We start from the raw sequence: 22,089 nt of genomic DNA on the forward strand, positions 1-22,089 counted from the left end.
GTTAAATCAGCGTGACGCAGGTTCATGTCCCCTCCCTCCTCCGATGGCGTTACGTCATTTATGAGCGCTCCCTACTTCCGAGGAATTGCAAATCGAAAGAGAAAAAAAGCAAGGGTTTTCAAGGACCTTTCAAGGTCGCACGAACCCTAATTTGAGTTCCAAAGAGCATCAGACGAATCGCCGAGCGGCCAGCGCATGGAGCCCTATGCCCTTGGTGGGAGGCACAGACCTGCTCCACTCTTCTACGGCTACGGAGAGCGTCACGTTCGAAGTTTGGCAACTCTGGTGGAGGAATAATAAGGGTGTCATTCCATGTTCTTACTAGCCATGTATGTTTGAACATTCGTACGAGCCAAAATATCGACGTAGTTTTAAGTAATTTCGGCACAAATAAAAAAAAAATTAAGAAAGGCCAATTTATAAAACCGGAATGCTAATTATTCATTATACACAGAAAAAAGGTAACTATTGAGGCGCAGAGAGATGCGTTGGCTGCGAGTGAGTTCGCAGAATGGAGGAAAGAGGTGTAGTGAAGCATGGCAAATTTCATTCAACAAAAAAGCTCCCGGAGAGCGAAACTGAAGGCTCGGACGAGTAGGTAAGTTTCGGACATTATCGGATTCGGAATAGCGCAGGAATGGCGCTTGCAGCGGAGCGCGACGCCGCGCGTGGTGGGGGGAGGGGCGGGCGACGTAGCCGCCGGTGTGTTACGTGTAGAATTCGGGGGTAAAATCGGATTCATTCACAACGAGCTGCGCCGAGGTCCCCCACCACGGGGCCGTGCACGGCTCCGAGGTCGACCAATCACAGCGCGGCGATCCTTTTACGCTGACTACGGAAGCCGAGTCCAAACTTATGAATGGAGTACAGGGAAGGCCCTATACCAACTTCACATTGAACCAATTCCGATTTTGGGGGTACGTTCGGGGCTCCGCCCGTCCGTGACAAGCGAGTGTGTTCGAAAGTTGGGGTTTGTAGGGTTTTGGGGGGATATTAGGGGGTAGGCGACGGAAATGATGGGGATTTCATTGTGTGGAGTGGCGAGCGTGCGGGAACGGTGCGCCCCTCGGGTCGACGCCGAAATGGACTCGTCGAGACCACTCTACTTCAGCTGACTGGCGTACTCGGCCGTAGTAAAGAGAGTTACGGAGAAACGAGACCCAGGCTGAACAGTCATCGCTCAGCTTCGCTCGCTAGGTGGTTGTGCCGCCTGCCCGGCCCCGCATGTGACCTAGTGGCTTTGTGGTTAGCTTGAAAATGGCAGGCCTTATCAGTGCTCTCCTACCGCTGTGCCTCCGTTCTGTGCGTTCGCTTCTCGGTGTATCCCCGTGAACTCCCTGATAATTAAACGCGTTTATCTCTACTCTTTACTCTCTCTCTCTCCGAAAATAGTTTATTTATGACGCTCAGTTATCGGCCGTAGGTTCTGGTGTTGAGATAATGCTCAAGTTCTTAACTCATAAACTAAGAACACATTCCCTTAATGAAGAACACCCAAGTGATAAGGTGAGATCCCAGTTTCTGCCAGTTCATCTTGCCCCCAAAATGTGTCTTTCACCTTCGTCCAAGGTCAATCGGGCTTTTTTGAATCCTCCAATTTTAGCGGACCTAAGATGGCTGACTATGAAAGTTGGAAGAAGAAAATTGGAACTAAGGGAGAAAAATGCATAAACCCCGTGTTTTCGAAGGCAGTTCCAGCCTTTCATTGATGCATTGCATACTCTTTAGTACAATTAGTTGTTTATTATGAAGTTTTCGCTTGCAGTATTGCAATTGTTGCAGGTTTTCGAGATGACCTCACCTTTGGTGCCCATGATATGAAACTGAAATGACCCCCCACATTCACTCAGTCATTTAGTGATAATTTTTTCGGTTTCCTCCTTTAGCAGTTGTTGTTTTAATTTGTTTTTAGTATCATAACAATAAATTGGTTGTGAAAGGACGAGTCTGCCATCAATAAGCCTCATTATAGACAATGGTTGATTGAGGCAGATTTCTCACATCTAAAAATCCGTTTGATCTTCGCAACTTTGAAATGATTCCAAGGAACGGGATTAGGCACTATTTTGGCCAAGTGTATCTATTAGCTGAAATAAGAGGGGGGGGAGGCAATCGTGGCTTTGCCCCTGTGTAGAGGGCTGGGAGACCCCTACCCCTGTCCCTGTGAACATTCGTCGAAATTGTAATGTTGTTTATTTACTGCAACCCACGGAAACATTGTATTTTGCATTTCGACGCACTTATGTTAACAGGTGTTATGTACAGACATATTAAATCCAAAGGAACTATGATGACTGCAAAGCCTGTGCACACAGTTTCTTCTCAGTAAATTGATTGGTGCATCAATTCCTCTTAGCTTAAATATGTTGATTAGTGGTGAATTTCTCCGCAATTTTCCTCCGCCTGCTAAGATGATTTCCTTCCTTGGTTAATTGATCTGATTTCAGAAGAAGACTGAATATCAGATTAAATTCTAAGGCACTGATCAAAAATCCAGAGGGATTAAGTGCTTAAATGAAAGAAGCGTAAAGACCCAACCTAATTTTGATGGTCGTTGATGTTATAGGAGAGCCTCTAAGTAAGGACCTGCCCTCCATGATGCTTGTGCTTCTGGAAAAGACAGGCATAATGCCTATATCAACAATAGTCTATCCGCTCCAAATGGACTATTGTTCAGCGACAGTCTTCAACTCCTTAGCATGGGCGGGATTAGGAACTTTTCATGGGAGGTGGGCAGATGGGTACCTCACATAAGGGGGTAAAAGAACACCGCTGGGGGGGATGTCTGCCTGCGTCTGCGGGACTCTCATAACTTCATAGGAGCGTTCGAGGAATTTTCCTAGCTTTACTAAGGAGCTCAGGGGGCCTCCCCTGGTATGTTTCTAAACTGAGTCGTCCCCGGAGCAATTTTAAGCTATTTACACTCAAAAAATGTAACCAATTTCAAATTCCTCGATGAAAGATATGTCTGGCACTTACTAAGAGAAATCGCCCTCTTCCCTTGCTAGGGGTTAAGATTTCTGGGGGGAGGGCAGCACTCCCTCCCGTGGCCCCCCTATTGCCGCCCAGGCTCCTCAGCTAGGAGAGGCTCTTGTGGGGCCTGCCTTTCAGAATGTAATGCTCGTGCCCCTCCACAGAGAAATTGCAGTAGTATATCACCACACATCTAAATATTTACCCAAGAAGACATCCCCCCCTCCCAAGTAATATTCGAATACCTTCGCTCAAGGTTTCCATGCTGAAGATATCAAGTGAATTCACAGAGTGATAGAATCTTGTTTTAGGTACATTCTTTCGCATCAAATGAAGCCATCTTAATTCCTTTGTCCTATCTTCATCCCTGTGATAATGCTTTTTAAGTAGCTAGATTTAAACAAAAAGGCTGAAAGCACATGCACACATTCACAAAATATCTGATTTGTGTACAAGGAAGTCAGCAGCAGTGAGTTATGCCAGAAATATTATTTTCTGTCGATGAGCTCTGTCCAATAATCCCTGCACAGAAATCCATACTTTTTTTTTTTTTTTTTTAATGAACTCTATTGGACAAAATGACAAGGGTAGACTACCTCTGTCTTCTCTCCATGAAAGCAAAAAATGGTATCTATTTAGTTTTCAAAATGCTAAGTGGTGATAATACTATCTTAAGTCAATAATTTTTAATAGGGTGTGGGTTCGAAGTTACATTATTCCTGTGATTTTATAGAGACCTTTATTGTAGTCATATTCCAAATCAAGTACGGAAGGAAGGGGCTGACTTTTTATCAAGGCCTTTGCAGGGCACGATCTGCTCCCCGGCCAGTGGCGTAACGGGCGCCCCCGCAGACCCTGCTATGCAGGGGGGCCCAAGTGCCTAGGGGGCCCTCGGCCGCCGGAATTTTTTTTTTCTCTCTCTCTTTGATGCTTAGCTTTGGTATCAAACTTTGGGCCTTTACTTACCGAGATGGGGCTTCTTCCTCTGATTTTTATTGTTAGCTTAGGGTTTTTCATACTTCTTTTGGAATGTTCCTAACTTTTGTTTTGCTGGAGGGCCCCTGCCTTCCAATGTCCACTCAGTGATTACTAAAAATTTTCTCTTTTTTGTCACTTTTCGTAGGTATTTCGGGCTTTGGGTGGCCCATGAATCTGAAGGGCCCAGAAGGCCCTTGGGGGCCCTTTGATTCTTGGGCCTGGGCTGGGCTCCCGCCACCCTTTAGATCCTTGATCCTTTAGGGGCCCCATTTAATCGGGTACGGGATCCGGGACGGTGAGGGGTGAGGCATTCCAAGTCCAAGTCCGTGATTTGAAATGTCTCGGGCCAAAAAACGAGAAGGGGTGAGGGAAGTAGAGGGGCGGGAGGGGGGATGATTTTGGAATTTTATCGACATGAGGGGCCCTAGAAAAAATTTTGCAGGGGGGCCCAGCGGAAGTCCGTTACGCCACTGTCCCCGGCCCCCTTGTCCCGTGCACAAAAAACTTTAAAAATTTCGAACTGCATTCGGAGCCTATGAGTACTGCTCATTGTCAACAAATAGTGCTGGAAAAATCACCATTTTTTGCCCTTTATCTTCATGTAATATCGGGCGCATTATAGGCCATTATAGGGCGCAGGCAATTTATTGGTGTTCGTCTCAACGATTTTAGACCTTCCTTAAATTAAAGTCTTTCTAGAAAGAGCTCTGATTCCGTGTCTCATGAAGACCTTTAAGAACAGAAAAGATGGAGACCACTCAGGGTGGGAAGTGGTTGGGCTTTGTTTAGGCCTGTCCCCGAACCGATCGATCGATCGATCGATTATTTCGATGATCGTTCGAAGACCTGTTTCGATCGAAACTGCTCGATCGAACTGCTCGATCGAAGTGCTCGATCGGAATGCCCGATCGAAACGTTTGTTTTGAAAGCCGTTTCGATCGAAATGTTATTTTTTAATGTTGAAAACAGATTTTTACCATGTTTAGCAAATAATTGCAGAATTTTCATATTGTTGTCAAGAATTCCTCTTCCTCTAATTTTTTTCTTCGTTTCGAATTCGATTGAAATAACAGCATCAGCGTTAAGTACCGTAGCAGTTCTGTCCGCAAATTATATTATTACCATGTGGATAGCATTTTGCAATTCGGAACTATAGGCAGAACGGTAGGTTTTCAGGAGAGCAACTTTTGCAAAAACCATTGGCGTTTTTCATCAAAACGATCAATGTTGCGGTTTGATAGTTCATTTTATAGCTATGGAGTTCCTTTAACACCCTGTGTTGACAGATTTGTCAAAAACATCACACTGTTGCCAATAATTACAAAAAAAGGCTATAGTTCCTTATTGCAAAATGAAGAATCCGGGGAAGCTCATTTTGCAATTAGGAACTATAGATTGTTTTAGCACTGACTGCATAGGGGAGACGACCCTGGTGTCACTATTACAAACTGGAGGGTTTACCCCAACAGAGAAAACACCCCTTCCTTCCATCATACGAGGAAGGGGGGAGGTGCATTGTCCCTGCGGAAAGATATTCTACAAAAAACAGGGTGTGCCAAAAATATGGATACCTACCGACTTGCTAATATTTCGAGAATGGTGGCAAATATTAACATGCAATTTGGACGGGAGGGTTTATAGATTTGATTGACATGAATCGATCAAAAAATGAAAGCATGAATCGATCAACACCGACTCGATCGACAAATTATTGAAAAACCAGTGTCATGATTCCGACATGACCGACATGAATCGATCGAAAAGTTAGAACATGAACCGATTGACGTGATTTGATCGGCACTGATTCGATTGACGACCGTGAATCGATCAAAAACCAGCGAATCGATCCGCAAATCCGTGAATCGATTGACAACCCCGTGATTCGTTCGAAAAATCCGTGAATTGATAGATAAACCCTTGAATAGGTCAACAAACCCGTGAATCGTGAAATTTTGAAAATTCGAAAATCCAAGATTAAGGATGTGGCCTATAATGCTATCTCGGCTCCTGTTCGATCGATCATGCTGATTTTCGGGGTCAGGGGGTATTTTTGGACGGGAAACTCGAATTTCTGGTCAAATTTTGAAAATTCGAAAATCAAAGATGGCGGATGTGGCCTAAAATGCTATCTCGGCTCCTGTTCGATCGATCTTGCTGATTTTTATAATCCGGGGATATTTTTGGACGGGAAACTCGAATTTCTGGTCAAATTTTGAAAATTCAAAAATCCAAGATGGCGGATGTGGCCTAAAATGCTATCCCGGCTAGTGCTCCATCTATCGCGGTGAATCTTGGTACCAGGTAGTATTTTTGGATGGGAAACTCGAATTTCTGATCGAATTTTGAAAATTCGAAAATCCAAGATGGTGGATGTGGCCGAAAATGACCTTACTTGAGTAAGTATCCCCTGGGGGATATTTCATTCCTCGGACACACATTTAAAGGGGAGCTCAGAAGACGCAACCTCAAACTTGTTTTTCGTGGATTGAAATGCGAAAAATATCGGAGAAATTATTTGTGGCTTATGCGTAGTAAATACTTCAAAAAACGCAAAAATCAAAAATCACTGAACAAGCTCAATGTCAAAATTTGAAAAAATTCAATTTTTCGAAACTCGGCTAGGAATTTGAGTTTCCCGGCCAGAAATACCCCCTATACAACCAAGATTCACCACGATAGGTCGAGCAGCCCGAGATAGCATTTTAGGCCACATCCGCCATCTCGGATTTTCAAATTTTCAAAATTTGACCAGAAATTCAAGTTTCCCGTCCAAAATCCCTAATAGCACAGTTACACAATGGAATGTTTTTAAAATGTTTCAAATCATGTCAATCTCGGATTAGTCATTGACATATGTTTCCAACAAATTTTCAAAACGAATACATGAAATGGGCAAGTTGGCCGTGTCTTTGAAACGTATTGAAAACAAATCGAAAATGTTTCTAATTGCGGTCATTCAAACTTTTTTAAAAATAAGTTGGAAACGTTTCAAACTTATTTCAAAAAGGCATAAATTTTTTTTTTTTTTTTTTTTTTTATTTATTAAACATATCAACTTCTGTACAGAAATAAGATATTTAGATGTAACTTAAAAATAAATAACGGTTATCGACTGAAAATATATACAATTATACAGACTTTTTCCTAACTTGGATGCCCTGGGACGAGCATCGCAGAGCCCATAGAGAACGGTATAGTTCCCGGTATCTGCGGTGCCCGACCCCGAACAACCGGAACACAAGGCATAAATAACCCACCCAAAAAATGTGTAAGAAACGTGTCAGCTATGAGTTGTCAATATATTGCAGTCCGTTCAATAAACTATAGCAGAAAGGTTTCTAAAACATTTCAAAACCATTGTCACAGCTAAGCCTATGATTGAAACATATTTACGGAACATTTCTGCCACAATTTATGTGAAAATCAATGAACCTTTATTGACATCCATCGGAAAAAATTTGTAATTGTGTCAATTTTTTTTTTAAAGACCCAGGCACAGATTTATATTAGATTTGTGTACGATATGTTGGGAAAGGAGATCAACTAAATATTTTGGAAACATTTCTAAAACATATTTAAAACGTTTGCTGCAGAAATTCTTGGAAGTTCGAAGTTTGTGAGAAATAAACCTGACATATTTCTGACACAATTTAGCAACGTTTCCAAGATCCTTCAAAAACATGTTTCAGAAACAACTGGCAGATATTTCGTATTTTTAATCTGATAAGGTACAGCTATATGTTGAATCTATGTATGAAACGTGACGGAATGGTATTTGAAACGCCTTCAGATTTCCGTGTAAGAATTTCCCTCATTGCTCTCTAGTTGAAATACTCGTATCACTCTCATTTAATTGATCCGCGGCGATCGTACGTCATAACCATTTATAAAATTAATTTAAACGCATAAGGGTAAGGAAATTTATTTCAGAAATGTGTCAGGAATATATCAGTTAAACAAAACAATGCCTTGATTTTCATTTAAACCTGGTGAACACAAGTTGAAAACATTTCTCAGACCTTCTAAAAATTTTCCTAGATCAAACTGAACCTACCAGAGAGCGTTGACGTTTCATTTTCCAATTTTACCAAATTTTGGTTTATTTTTTTGTCTCAAGGTTTACTTTTTGGCTATTTAATTATGCTGAGTTAAAAATAGTTTTAAATTCTTGGTATGCATCGCATTTATCTCCATAAGAGCTTATAAGTTATGGATTATCTAAAATATTGAAACCGTACATCATGCTTTGCGTACTATACTTTTCTAAAGAGAGGATTTCCTAATCCCTCTGATAGTTTAATACTGATGGCGTGAACCCATAGTTCCATACTCTCCTTAGGTATAGTCTGTAATCAGGCCGCCCAGGTACTTGATTTGATAGCTATAATGCCTCCACGACATTTGCTAAAACAGATGTCTGAAAATTTTTTTACGGTTAAGAAGTGTGACATGCGGATGTATTCAACACAGAGTGGGCTCGTGTTTAACACTACATGGACTGTAGTGATTATACCGAAAATGTGTCATAAACATTTAGAAAATCAGAGGAAAATCTGAGTTAAAGGCTCATTGTTTTACAAATGTGTCAGAAATGTGTCAAAAATGCACTGCCAACGGAGACCTTTGCCCATTGTGTCATTGAAATATGTAAAAAATGAATTCGAAACATTTCGGTGACACAATCTGCAAATGTTTCACAGACACATAAAATGTGGTGACATGGGAATGTGTTGAACACAGAGTGGCTTCGTGTTTGACACTTCATTCGGGTTTTTAAAGTATCACGTGAAACATTTCAGAAATGAGGCTTGGTGTCATTGACACGTTTTAAAAACATCTCTAAGACTAGGTGTGCTATTACGGTACCTCCTGGTACCAAAAATCAGCAAGATCGATCAAACAAGAGCCGGGATAGCATTTTAGGCCACATCCGCCATCTTGGATTTTTGAATTTTCAAAATTTGACCAGAAATTCGAGTTTCCCGTCGAAAAATACCCTCGGTTACCAAAAATCAGCAAGATCCATCGAACAGGAGCCGAGATAGCATTTTAGGCCACATCCGCCATCTTGGATTTTTGAATTTTCAAAATTTGACCAGAAATTCGAGTTTCCCGTCGAAAAATACCCCCGGATACCAAAAATCAGCAAGATCCATCGAACAGGAGCCGAGATAGCATTTTAGGCCACATCCGCCATCTTGGATTTTTGAATTTTCAAAATTTGACCAGAAATTCGAGTTTCCCGTCGAAAAATACCCCCGGATACCAAAAATCAGCAAGATCCATCGAACAGGAGCCGAGATAGCATTTTAGGCCACATCCGCCATCTTGGATTTTTGAATTTTCAAAATTTGACCAGAAATTCGAGTTTCCCGTCGAAAAATACCCCCGGATACCAAAAATCAGCAAGATCGGTCGAACAGGAGCCGAGAATGCCGAGAAAGCATTATGCCGTCCTGTCTATAGTTCCGAATTGCAAAATGGGAAATCCGAGTTTCGCATTACGCAATAGGGAACCATAGTATAGGTCCCAATTGCAAAATGAACTTCGCGTGATCCTGCGACGGCAAATTTTTGCGGGGTCGCTGAAGCGGGATAAAAATTGTTTTTGAGGATTTTCTTTTTCTCAATAGTAAGTAAATACCCTCCTGATACGGAATTCATCATAAAAAAAAAATCGAAAATTTGACCCTAGTTCCTTATTGCATAAAGCTGTCCATGTGTTCTGTATACATAGAATTACCGAAAAGCATTCCATTTGCTTAATCTTCTCCCCTCCCCCTCCCCCTCCCCCTCCCGCAACAAAACAAATTAATTTAACCACACAAACCATGAAAATACCAGGTCTCTATTCTCGTCTATTTACTAAAGTTACTTTATCACATCAATTTTTATTCAAAATATATGCGCTTACCGCATTCACTTCAATTTTTACTAACCATTTATTTGTAAAGTATCAGAGGTCCGCTACGCTACCCTACCTCCCGATCTCAATGCTCCTTTAGCTCCTAGCCCAAATGCCCATTACCAATAACAATAATGATCCAATGAACCTTGGTAGTATGGCTCGGCGCTCGCCAGCGCTGTGCGTGCCGCGACAATGATAATGATACTAGCTGCATTTAGACAGTTTTGACCATTTCGTTCGAATTTTGCATCCGCTCAGTATACATATGTCGGCCCGTACTGCACGCACACACACACACTCACACGCCCTCATCATCCTACATCGAATCGTCCTTATCTCGTCCCCGTTCGTTTTCCTCATATCACACAATTACACTCTTCTTCGGTTTTTCGTTTCGGTATTTGGTTTGACCCCTGGCGCCTGACCTGCTACAGTGCTCCTCACACCTCGCATAGCTTTTGTTTCATGCACCTCTCCTTTCGGTGACGGCACCGCTGACTAGGTATCTCTGTTTCCCCTTGCCGCCCATGACTGTGACTGTGACTCTTTCAAGATCTCGATCCTAGCTCCCGTTTGACTGAAGCTCTTATCGGTGCCGCTACTGCCCACTCTCTTCCCTTCCTCACCTTTGTCGTCCGCGTGATCCGCGTCTCCTTCCTCTTTCACTATCTTTATAAATCTACGCCACCGTTCAACTGAAGCTCTTCATCAACTTCTCTTTATAAATCGAATGGATCGAACTTTTAGGAAGTAACTAGTAACCTAATGCGACTCTCCGTCCTGTCTGCTATCCTTCAGCCCTCGCTTCTTGCCTGGGACGACTTACAATTTATTCGGACTTTTGCTCACCTACTCCATCATTTAGCTGCAGTGATGTCAGTAGCCATGTTTACAGACAAGCAACTCATCAAGTTTGAAATGGGTGGAGGAGGGTGTGAAGTTTTTTTTTCTTTTTTTTCTCTTTTTTTATGGGCAGTTTGCGTAAATCCGCCAAAGTGTCATCTGTTCTCGCTCGGCTATATTCTCCTCCACCCCCGTTTCTTCTATTCTCCCCCCTTTTTCTTTTCTCTCCAATCCTTCATTCTCCCCCCTCCCACATATTTCTTCTCCCCCCTCCGTTTTTCTGTAAAAAAGTTTCGTTTATTTAAAAAAAAAAAAAAAAAAAAAAAAAAAAAAAAAAAAAAATGATATATTTACCCATAAAACCTGAGCAAGTTTCTGCAGTGACAAAGGAGACACAACTGCTGATTATAGCCTCAAATTGCCTCTATAGAACATCAAAGTGTCAAAATAGTTCGGGGGAGGCCCCCGGCCCCCTTCCCTCTCACATCTCCTAGGAGGAGTCCGCACACACCCAATTAATGAAATAGGGGAACCTCGTCAAGTACCTGGGGTGGGGGGGGGGGGGGGGTGTGTGACACCACTGTTTAGCTGCTGGTCTTGCGTCCCTCTTATACAATTTATTTACACATCACAAGAAGGAGCTTATGCGCGATTTTTGATCCCCAGCAGGTGTAAATTGTAATCAGAGGCTGGCACAAGCATATCGGCTGTACGTTTATTCACTTAGTACTTGGAAAATTATGCAAGTCCATAATTTCAAGTGAAAAGAAAGTATACTAAATTGTTCCCAAGGAATTAGTTATTTCAGAACTTTCCACGGATGTTGGTTGACCTTAATCTTTTGGACACCAAAGAGAAATTATAATCATTCTTCTCCTACTAGCACAAAGACTTAAAATGTACAAAAAAAGAAAAAAAAATCGTAAAACAAGATGTAAAATAAACCAAAAGTGAAATGACATTTTCCTTTTCTTAAATTTTATTATAAAATGCATCAATTTTTTAAGAATGTTTAAAACCAATCTAATAAAGATAAGTTCTTCAAATCTTCTCAGATTTTTTTAAGAATGTTTAAAACCAATCTAATAAAGATAAGTTCTTCAAATCTTCTCAGATTTTTAAAAACTCTGGTTTCGAAACAATTTTGTATCCAGTTTTCGGGCTTACTCTTTTTACAAAAAAAAATTTAGGGGACATTCGAATTTTTAGCGTATCATTCTAGTAATAAATACTCCAAAGGTATTTCCTATTTAGCCAATTAAGCGAATTTTCAGCACAGATATTCTTCCTAAATTTTTTGGTTTTCGCAATCAAACATTTTTCTTAAAAAATAGATGTTCGAAGAGGTAAAAAAGAAAAATCGTGATTTTTTACGTGAAAAAGTCAGAGAAAAAATTCAGAGACGTCAATTTTTTACGTAAAAAATCGTAGTTCAATCTGTCTTCTTTGCATTCCTTTCTGACCTCCTTTTAATGTACGGAAAGTAAGATTTTTCACGTAAAAACTTTGTTCCTCCAAATTTTTTTCGGATTTTTTTGCGCAAAAAGTCGCGAATTTTTGACGTCAAGATTTCAATTTAATCCCTCAGGTTTTTTTTTTACATCTTTAATCAAAATTTTTTTACGTTGAGCTCTCCGACTCTGATTTTTTACGGGATCTTCTACGAGCATCTTGCGTACTCGTAAAATTTACCAATTTTCATTTTATAATTTTTTTTTAATAAATTAGGGAGGACGTTTCTTAAGTACAAGAAAGTGCTCAAAATCAGCGCTTCAGACGATGGCTGAACTACGCACGTGTCACATGTCGAAATAGGTTAGGTGTTAAAAAAGGGAGCATAGGCTGAAATAGATGCCGCATTTCAGCTGGGTTAGAAATTGTGCCTCAAATTTGCCTCTCAGCGTAATTTCATGGTGCCAGAGGGCCACTTTTAAAGCCCCACCCCGCGGCCGCATGGACTCAAATTTGTCTGTAAAAGTAAAACATGGCATAAATATGTCTATACTCAAGGATAATGTACGAAGAGATTGTTAGATAACGGATTAAACACTTTTGCAAGACTTTAAAGTGACCCTCCCATCCGCTTTCAAATTATTTTTTTCATCCCTCCTTCGAGGGCGTAGGGGCCAGAGAAACAGGTTGCGTGACCAAATATCACCCAATTTGGTACTAAATGGGTCAGAGCTGTTGGAAAAATACAATTTCAGTTGTTAGTATCGACATAATTTTTCCCATTCATGTTTGTGAAAATCGCTCAAAAGTCCATCTTTAAGGTCAAAAATTTCAGTTTCCTCAGTTTTCCTCAGTCTGTCACCCTTGAATCCTGAAAATACCCACTTTGGACTATAACATTCCGCCTTAAGCCGCTTGAGCGCAGTTGAGCGCAAAAAGAAATCGGACTCTGAATTTCGAAAAAAACGTTTACTTTTACATCACTTTTCAACCTCCTGTGAAAATCACTAAAAAAGGAAATTTCGAAAATACTGTGGTTAGTTGTGTAGAATATGCCCCTAAGAATGTGTTGCATATCGCCGAAGTTCCCTTTTATGGCCGCACAGTTGAAGTAAACTGATCGACGAGTAGCGCGCCAAAACATTTCAAAATAATCGCTGAGAATTAGGTAACTTCGTGGTCTCTTCGCGGGAAATTGAGCCACTCGAGAAATGGTACATACATGTCTACCAGGGTAAAAAATAGTATAGATTTCGAATATCACATTGGTTTACCAATAAAAAAAAATTTAAAATTGAGGTTTTGGCCAGGTTTTTCGGTCAAATACCACAGTGTGCGTCGCCGCGCTGCGCTGCGCGTCCTCTGTCCATTGCGCCAGACGGAGTCCCATATGAGAATCCCATCATCCCTCCCCCTCCTTCATCGACTTATAGCTTCATCCACGATGTAGATGTAAAAGCCAGACCGCCAGATTGAGTAAAATAAAAGATATTTTCACGAAATCAAACACGTGATCAAATTACGTGTTTCGGGGAAAAGGCCGGTACACACTGTTAAAAATTGAGGAGTGAAATTCGGTGTTGGCGTCTACATAGCGCCCAAAAACCCCGAATGAAATGAATGCGAAGTGACAGTTGCACCATGAAAGCGTATGACACTCCGCAAAAAAATGTAAATTCCGCTCCGCGTTCAAATTATTCGGGAGTTCTCGGCGCTATATATATAGACTCAGGCATAGAATTTTGCTCCAGAATTTTCAACAGTGTAAGTAGAAAAGTCAGGTGGTCAACAAATTGCTTATCTTCTGCAAGGGATTCCTTCCTTCTTTTTGCAGAAGATACAACTCTTGGGGGTGGGGCGACAAAGAGCAGATTTTAAGCTACTTGGGATCGAAAAGCATGAGTTCTCAAGAGTGAATCCGTAGCCGGTCAATTTACATGACGGGACGATGACTGCAAGAGACGCATAGGTATGTTATTTAACGGACAAAGTCAAAAAATACAATTTTGGATTTTTTATATTTACTTACTTACTAATTTCTTCCTTTCCTTTGATTAATCCCCTCAATTAGTTAATTATTTTTATTTGTTAATACCATTACTTTGATTTCACGTTAGTTCTCATTTATGGGAGAGCTGAACCTTATCAGCCTTCATATGTACAACCTAGAGTGCAAGACGAACCCCTATGCGTGCTCCCTTGGATCCAGGACAACAGCAAATGTAGGCGTTTGCGTTTCCTAATTCAGTATGTTGGCTCACTGTTGAAAACCTTTTTCATTTTAAATGCTGATATGCAGAAAAAGTTCCAATGTTGAAACTTTAAAATTCTTTAAAATTTAGAAATGAAAATATATAAATATCTGAAAACTCTTGTACGTGATTTCGCATGAATTCTTGGCAGACACATTTAATGCACGTAGATTCATAATTTTTTTCGGGGGGAGGGGGGCTAATCTCTAAAACAATAAGTTTAGAGCGGAGAGGTGTTGTCGCGGCAGAACGAAATTAGGTTTTTCGTTTGTTTGTTTGTTTTTTGAACTCAATATTTATAGATTTTTCGTTCTCTAGCATTATTCTGTCTCACTTCTGATATAAATGAATTTTTTGAGTCCATATTTCTTTACCAAAAATACATTTTAGTCTCTAGAAGAAAGTGCGTTGCTGCGTGTATTGAAAACCCGTCCATAAGGTGAGTTGGAGATTGATCTGATTGTTGGAGTCCTTTCTGCAAGACGACTTTTCAATGATACCAATTTCAATGATACCATACGGAGGGGGGAGGGGGCTACGGGATTCCAGACATGATACGCCAATGAAGGATATCCCTCTTGCTGTAGAGATTGTAATATTAAAAAAATGAAAACTAAAGTGCTGAAAAATATTATTAGCAAAGCTTCGGCATCATTGGACGAGATAGCAAAAGCGGGTAAGGTAATCAAAACATGCTGGAGCAGCCAACGCGACGAGTTCATTTGTATGAGAGAGACGGAAGGAATGGAAAAAAGTGATAGTGAATAAAAATCTGAGTGGAGACCGGTGAGTACTGTGGCGATGGCAAATTGGCGATCGGCGGACCAAGACAAAGGCGACAGTGAAGTCCTAGATAGACAATCGACAACAAGGAAAACTAGGTAAATGAAGAGAGACCGATGAGCGGGGGAGGGGGGCTGAGCGCGCCGTAGAATTCCTTGCCCGAAAAAGATGTGTGATATTTGCCAATTAGGTTTAGGTTGACGCGATAACCAGTTTCAAGCAAATAATAGTCAAAATGTACGCTGGACCGAATGTGAGGTGAACCCCGAGGAGGGAAGTCAGAGAGAGATAAGAGAGAAGAAACTCGGCCGACGGGCGGCGACCGGCGGCGCAGCGCCACGCCAAGCGAAGCAGAGAGGCACGTTGCACGTAACGCAGTGGTGGCGATCGACACGCAAAGGCGACGGCTAAGAAACAGGGACATTCGATCGAAAAGGTATCCGAGATCGAGGAAAAACAAGAGCAATATGAGGGGGAAAAGTGAGTAAAGAGATGCCGGCGAACGTGGATGCGTGGACCGGGAGCAGAGCGGAGGATCAGGTGCGAGGGAACGAGCGAGAACGGAGAATGGGTCACAAAATGCCTTGCCCGAAAGATAAGATGTGAATGAGGCGTTCAGTTGACGCGAGGAGGCTGCTGTTACTCATAGTCATAACACGACCGATTGAAAGCAAACGGTCAAAAAGGTCTAAAATGTGCGCGGGCTGAATGTGAGGCAGCCTCCGGGAAGGGAAGCCAGAGGGAGATAAAAAACGCGGTCGACGGCCGGCGCGAAGCAGCGCAGCGCAGCGATACGCAACGGAGTATGGCATTGATATGCAATCAAAAGCATCTTACATCCATCGAAAGTACTTTCAACCGATAAGGGATCAAAGATTCCCGAGAAAGTTACAAAACGGGTAGAAGGGTTCCTGTTTTTTTTTCGAGCATTACCCGTTTTGGCTTTTTTAATATACAAGTAGGTACCTAATCACCGCGTAAAAATATGTGGAACCTGTTCTTGTTCCTTCCAAAAAATTTTTACCGGGAAGACTTTAGCCAGGGATCCCTTATCCCGTGAACTTTCTTCGGGAGACGTTTTAGAGCTTTCATCAGCGGTGCATGAAACTCCCACGGGAATCCTAATGAGATTGCTCGAATCGAAAAAATGTAATTGGTTCAAAATAAAAAAAAAAAAAAATTAAAAACAAAATTTTATAACATTAGTTTTTAAGATAAGCTTTATTCGAACATTAACTCCCCGTAATTAATGCCCCGTAAGGGCCAGTAGTACATTTTTACTTAATAAAAAAATAAATAAATAAATAAAAAAAAAAAAAAAAAAAAATTCAAAACGGATTTCGATCGAGCAGATTTCGATCGAGCAGGCTCGATCGAAACAGATTCCGATCGAAACAGGCTTTCAAAACGATTTTTTCGAAGTGAACGATTACGAAATGATCGCTCGATCGTTTCGTACGAACCAACGAGCGATTTCATCGGTTCGGGGACAGCCCTAGCTTTGTTGCCAATTTCTGACGGTTTTCATTCGCTTTACTGGTTGTTTCGCCGAACTTGATGTCGATACTGCCGTGCTGAGGAAGAACGCCGTATGAACATTCGAGAGTTGCCAAATTTCCTTTGATAAAATGTTTATTTTTGAGGCATGTCATGTATAGTTTTCCTTGAAATATTTAGGAACTTTAGGTGAAATTGCGGACAAAATTAGGTATATGAAAAATTAGAAGGGAAATACTCATATCTTTACTTGGAGTTTCGCGTTCTATCAAAGGAAATTCAGCAACATCTGAAGGTTCATACGGCGTTTCTCCTTACCGAGTACCGAGAGATCTAAGTTGAAAATAATGTTTTCAAATGCAATGCTAAAAAATCGTTTCAAAACAGAGTTATTATGCCTAAAATATAGTTTGAATGACTAAGTTCACAGGGATAAAATCAAAAGTAAGCCTATTTTTTGCCTTATCCAATATTGGAGGTGTTGCATGTGTGAGGGATTTGCGATTTGACCATTGATTCTTATGTAAAAGTTCGCGATGGTGCCTCTGGTTTTCTCTGAAATCATCTCCAAAGCTCAAAAAAAAGCTCTTTAAGTGAGGCCGAAATGGAGGGGATATCCCACCTTACCCTGAGAGTCCACCTTTACATCAAAACAAACTCTCGATGCAAAGATAGGGAGCAAATACATTAGCAGGGTTGCCGTGTTTTCAGTTTTGGAGTCTCCAAATAAAGTGGCAACCCTGCTAATGTATTTGCTCCCTATCTATGTATGGAGAGTTTGTTTTGATGTAGAGGTGGACTCTAAGGGTAGGGTGGGATATCCCCTCCATTTTGGCCTCAACTTGAGAGCTTTTCTTGAGCTTGGGAGTTGATTTCAGAAGAAACCAGTGGCACCATCGTGTTTCTCGCGAACTTTTACATAAGAATCAATGGTCAAATCGCAAATCCCTCACACATGCAACATCTTCATTCGCATTCTTGTCCGCCACTTTTTTACCCCCCTCCCCCCCCAAAAGCTCCATAAAGTCGCTCCCTTCCACATTAGCAGAGGTGACAACTTTTGGGAATTTGCAATTTTTTCATGGGCCAAGGCACCATCGTATTTGCCCGTTGACTGCAAATTGTTAATTTGAAGGATAATGTATCCCATCAAGTTTTCCGAAGCTTACTTGCGACAGAACTTACTCAACGCAACGCAACTCGGGTCGTCGATTGAACTCTCCAACTTTTACACCCCCCAAATTATAGTTAAAAACCTCATTCACTAGCGAAAATTTGACTTCATACAAATTAAAGTTCATAATTAACCAGAGGTGAAAATTTCTTCCACCGACGCACCGGGTTACTCTAGGGAGAAAAAAAGAATACTGCCTCTCAAGATTAAGGGTGGTGTACGGAAAATTAGAAAGAGGCTATGCACTAGACGCCCGCGCCATCACTGAAAATGAGAGGAAAGAAAAAGATGAGACAAAAAAAGGAGCGCAATAATCAAAAGAATCGGAGAGATAAGTATATCGAATTTTCTGGGAAGCACGAATGGCAATTTTTTCGAAAACATTTATCCTGCTGCATGCGACGTCTTGACCACCGGACAATGTGCGATTGCGCGAATAGTTAGCTAGGGAGTGTTCATAAAATACGTAACGCCTTTTTTCGCCGTTTCGGATACCTTCCCCCCTTGAAACGCTTCTTACCGTCACTCCGAACCCCCGTGATAATTACGTAACGTTTGGAGGACCCATCCGCATTCCCAGTACGATCCCAAAAATCGTGAGAAACTGTTGAATATATGGCTTGATAAAATTTGAAATATTTTTAATGGTAATTATAAGTCGTGTCACAAATAACGTCGAAGAAATGAGGATGATACATTTTGGGTGTTGCGTATTTTTTTACCAATAGAGAGGGTGACGTAACGCTAGAAATTACCCCCAGCCCCCTAGTAACGCACGTTCATACCCCCTCCCTCCCCCTAGAGCGTTACGTAACTTATGAACGCTCCCCTATTCGTAGAATACATTTTTCTATCGCTTTATGAGCTTCGATTGAGCGGATGGACAACCCTGTTAACCCATTGGTCTGTATTTAGTTAGTATCGAACTGAAGTTCGCGTTCAGTTTTGTTGCATAGGCAAAAAATATACCGAAGATCATTTTAGTTATCTATTCGACGAACAAGAATTTATCTCGCTCCATTAACTTTGCCAACCCAATAGAATAGATGTGTAAACCTAATGACAGACATATCCCACTTTAGATTAGTCTTCGATTTCGCCGCATGTAGGCAAGAAACATACCAAAGCCGCGAAAAGTTATCTATTCGATAAAAACCACTTTTTGTCGCTCCACAAGCTTCGGTAGAACCGATCATAATCGGTGTTGTCGCCGAATAGTAGGTATCGTACACCTGAAGTTTTGCCTTTAGTTTTGTTCCATAGGCTACACGCTACAAACATACCGGAGAATACAAACATACCATACGAACATACAAACATACCATACGAATACTTATCCATTCGGAGCACACACATGTTTCGCTCCAATAAACTTTATGAAACCAAATGACCATGCGTGAAACTTATCGCCAGATATAGTCCCAGCTTTAATAGCATCTATAATTTTCTTTTTTTGTTTCCCAGGTCGATAACGAAGATCACGATTCTGGAACCGAATCAGACGAAAACGAAAATAGCAGAGATTCCTCCGAATTCAGTAAGTCAACTTTTTGTCTCTATTCAGCATAATCTTGTAGGAATAAACTTTCTCATCCCCTCTACCTTTACCTTTGAAGGATCATTGATGACCTACGATAACACTTCTATCCGATGAGAAGGCTCAAGGAGGCATGGAATACTTAATTTTAGCTCTATTATTAGCTGTTACACGCTGAATGTTTTAGGTAGGGGAAGACGGGGTAATAAGAGAGACCATGGGGTAATAAGAGAGTGACACCCTTATTTGAAGAGTTGTAATTGAGTTACAAATTTGAAAAAAATAGGGCATATGCACCTATCAGTAAGTAACACTTCCTCAAAGTTTCAATGTTTTTCGTGCTTTATTTTAGCGGAAAAAAAAATGTAAATATTTTTAAAAAAAATTTTCTCTTATTGTACCCCCTGGGGTAATAGTAGAGCAGGTCTGTATCTTGTATGAAATTTTAATTGTAAGCACGGAAAAGTATATAAGATCAAGCATTACATTACTCTTAATAGCCCTGCAAAATTTGAGTGAGATCGGACTAATAGTTCTTGAGTTATGAACTTTTGACACTTGAAAATCGCTAAGTTTAAGAAATGAATTCAAAATGCAAGTTTTAGAAATTGTATCAAAACCATACCCAAAAAAAACCCCCAATCCCCCTGCCCCTGTGTGCCTGCCAATTCTCTTTAGTGTAAGGCACCCTCAGGCCCTTCTTTTTTCGGTTTCGAGTCATTTAATGTGAAAAAAAAAAATCACCAACAGTTTTAGTGTTCATTCTACTATTGTACCCCTCCCTGACATAACCTCACTCTCTTATTAGCCACAGGGGTCACCGCTTGGGGCCAATAAGAGTAGAACATTATAAATCAGTAAAAAAAAAACTAATCTAAAAAACCAAGTATCAGGAAGAAGCCCCATATCCTAAGCTTCAAAATGATATATAGTTCGATTTTTTATGAAAATGTTTACTTGACTTTATGTTGATTAAAGCGCCGAGGTACCCGAACTTCGAAACCCAGTTCAAAAAGAGGTTAAGTTTACACGCTGGTCCTGTCCCAGCCACTTTTCCGATTCGGCCCGGAATTAAATACGAAACGCGGCAATGGACCAAGATTCGTTCCCCACGGCGGTAGTTCTGTTATCACTCACCAGAGAGCGGCAAAATCCAATCTACCTTATTGTCCCACTCTCTTATTACCCGTCTTCCCCTATAAGTATACTTGTTGACCGCGTCCGCGGTGAAAGGGTTCTCATGATGTACTAAAACTCGGAGTTAAGTTATTGATATCAGAGAATAAAGACATGCTTTAAGCCCTTTCCACACGTCGCAAGTTTTGCTGAGCGCTGACGCCTGATTTTAAGGCCTCTATAGACGATCAAATTCCCGAACCAATTCCGATCAAAGTAGCATCAAAGTGTCGGGAGTCATCAGTCTGAAATTCATAAATTTGCTTAATTTTAAAATGAAAACTTGACAGAAACGTTTCCTGTGGCAGGAAATGATGAATGATGGCACTCCTGTCTGATCTCACTTTGATCAAAAAAGTGCGGCCCGTCAAAATTTGATGGTAGATGGTGACCACCAGTCATCAGCATGTCTACTTTGATCGGAATTGGTTCGGAATTTGATCGTCTATAAAGGCCTTTACTTTCAAGAGGCCTCTATAGACGATCAAATTCCCGAACCAATTCCGATCAAAGTAGCATCAAAGTGTCGGGAGTCATCAGTCTGAAATTCATAAATTTGCTTAATTTTAAAATGAAAACTTGACAGAAACGTTTCCTGTGGCAGGAAATGATGAATGATGGCACTCCTGTCTGATCTCACTTTGATCAAAAAAGTGCGGCCCGTCAAAATTTGATGGTAGATGGTGACCACCAGTCATCAGCATGTCTACTTTGATCGGAATTGGTTCGGAATTTGATCGTCTATAAAGGCCTAATAGCGTTCACACGTTGCAAGTGAAAGCGGCGCGCGCACTTTCCTTTCGACCAATGAGCGTCCTTTGTTTTGTTGACAATATTCACCGGCACATGACTTTTGAGAAAAGTTTGAGGTTATGTATTTTGTTATCCTAGTGATCATAATGCAAGGAAAACTTTTTAATACAGTTCTTTATTCTGTTTTTTTTGGCTCGGAGGCAGAGGGTCATTCTTCTCAGGACCTGTTGCTGGTCGAAGAGTAATATTCTGATTTTTAATCAGAGGTGCTTGTGTACTTGGTGTAAATCTTACCAAAACTGGCTTGCCATTAATAAGTACATATTTTAAGGAATTCTTATCCATCTTAAATATGTACAACTGTACAAAATTACAAAATATACACAATTTACACAAAAACACTACCCGGTACCCGGTCACATTTAGAAGAATGTTGGTTGTAGAGCCACGACCTCATCGATGATCGCGAAATTTGCGGACGGGACGCAAATTTCAGCATCATCGATGAGTGATGCACCGATGACTCCCACTTTCGGCTCACTTGCAGCAAAACTTGCAACGTGTGGAAAGGGCTTTACAAACATTTTCAGATGTCAGTAAACAATATAACATATCAAACCAAACCAGGCTGATGGCGGTTTCAATTTCATGGTCCATTCAAAATAATTACGAGAAAAAGCCATTTTTAATTCTAATCTAGTCTTCTGCAAGTACGCCTTGGTAAAAATGACAACTGTACGGAAGTCCGTTTGTGAGGTTGCAT

General features: G+C 41.0%; 1 protein-coding gene across 1 annotated transcript in view; it reads left to right on the forward strand.

The window, feature by feature from the left end:
* Positions 1-1,116: 1,116 nt before the first annotated feature.
* Reph (Regulator of eph expression) overlaps positions 1,117-22,089 on the forward strand; it is a 77,838-nt gene continuing 56,865 nt past the window's right edge. Inside the window, exons 1-2 of the mRNA XM_019059253.2 lie at positions 1,117-1,506; positions 19,325-19,397. Of these exons, the coding sequence (XP_018914798.2) occupies positions 1,441-1,506; positions 19,325-19,397 (139 nt within the window). The 5' untranslated portion in view covers positions 1,117-1,440. The remainder of the gene's footprint in view (positions 1,507-19,324; positions 19,398-22,089) is intronic.

The sequence above is a fragment of the Bemisia tabaci genome, chromosome 4, assembly GCF_918797505.1.
Source record: "Bemisia tabaci chromosome 4, PGI_BMITA_v3".
Lineage (NCBI taxonomy): Eukaryota > Metazoa > Arthropoda > Insecta > Hemiptera > Aleyrodidae > Bemisia > Bemisia tabaci.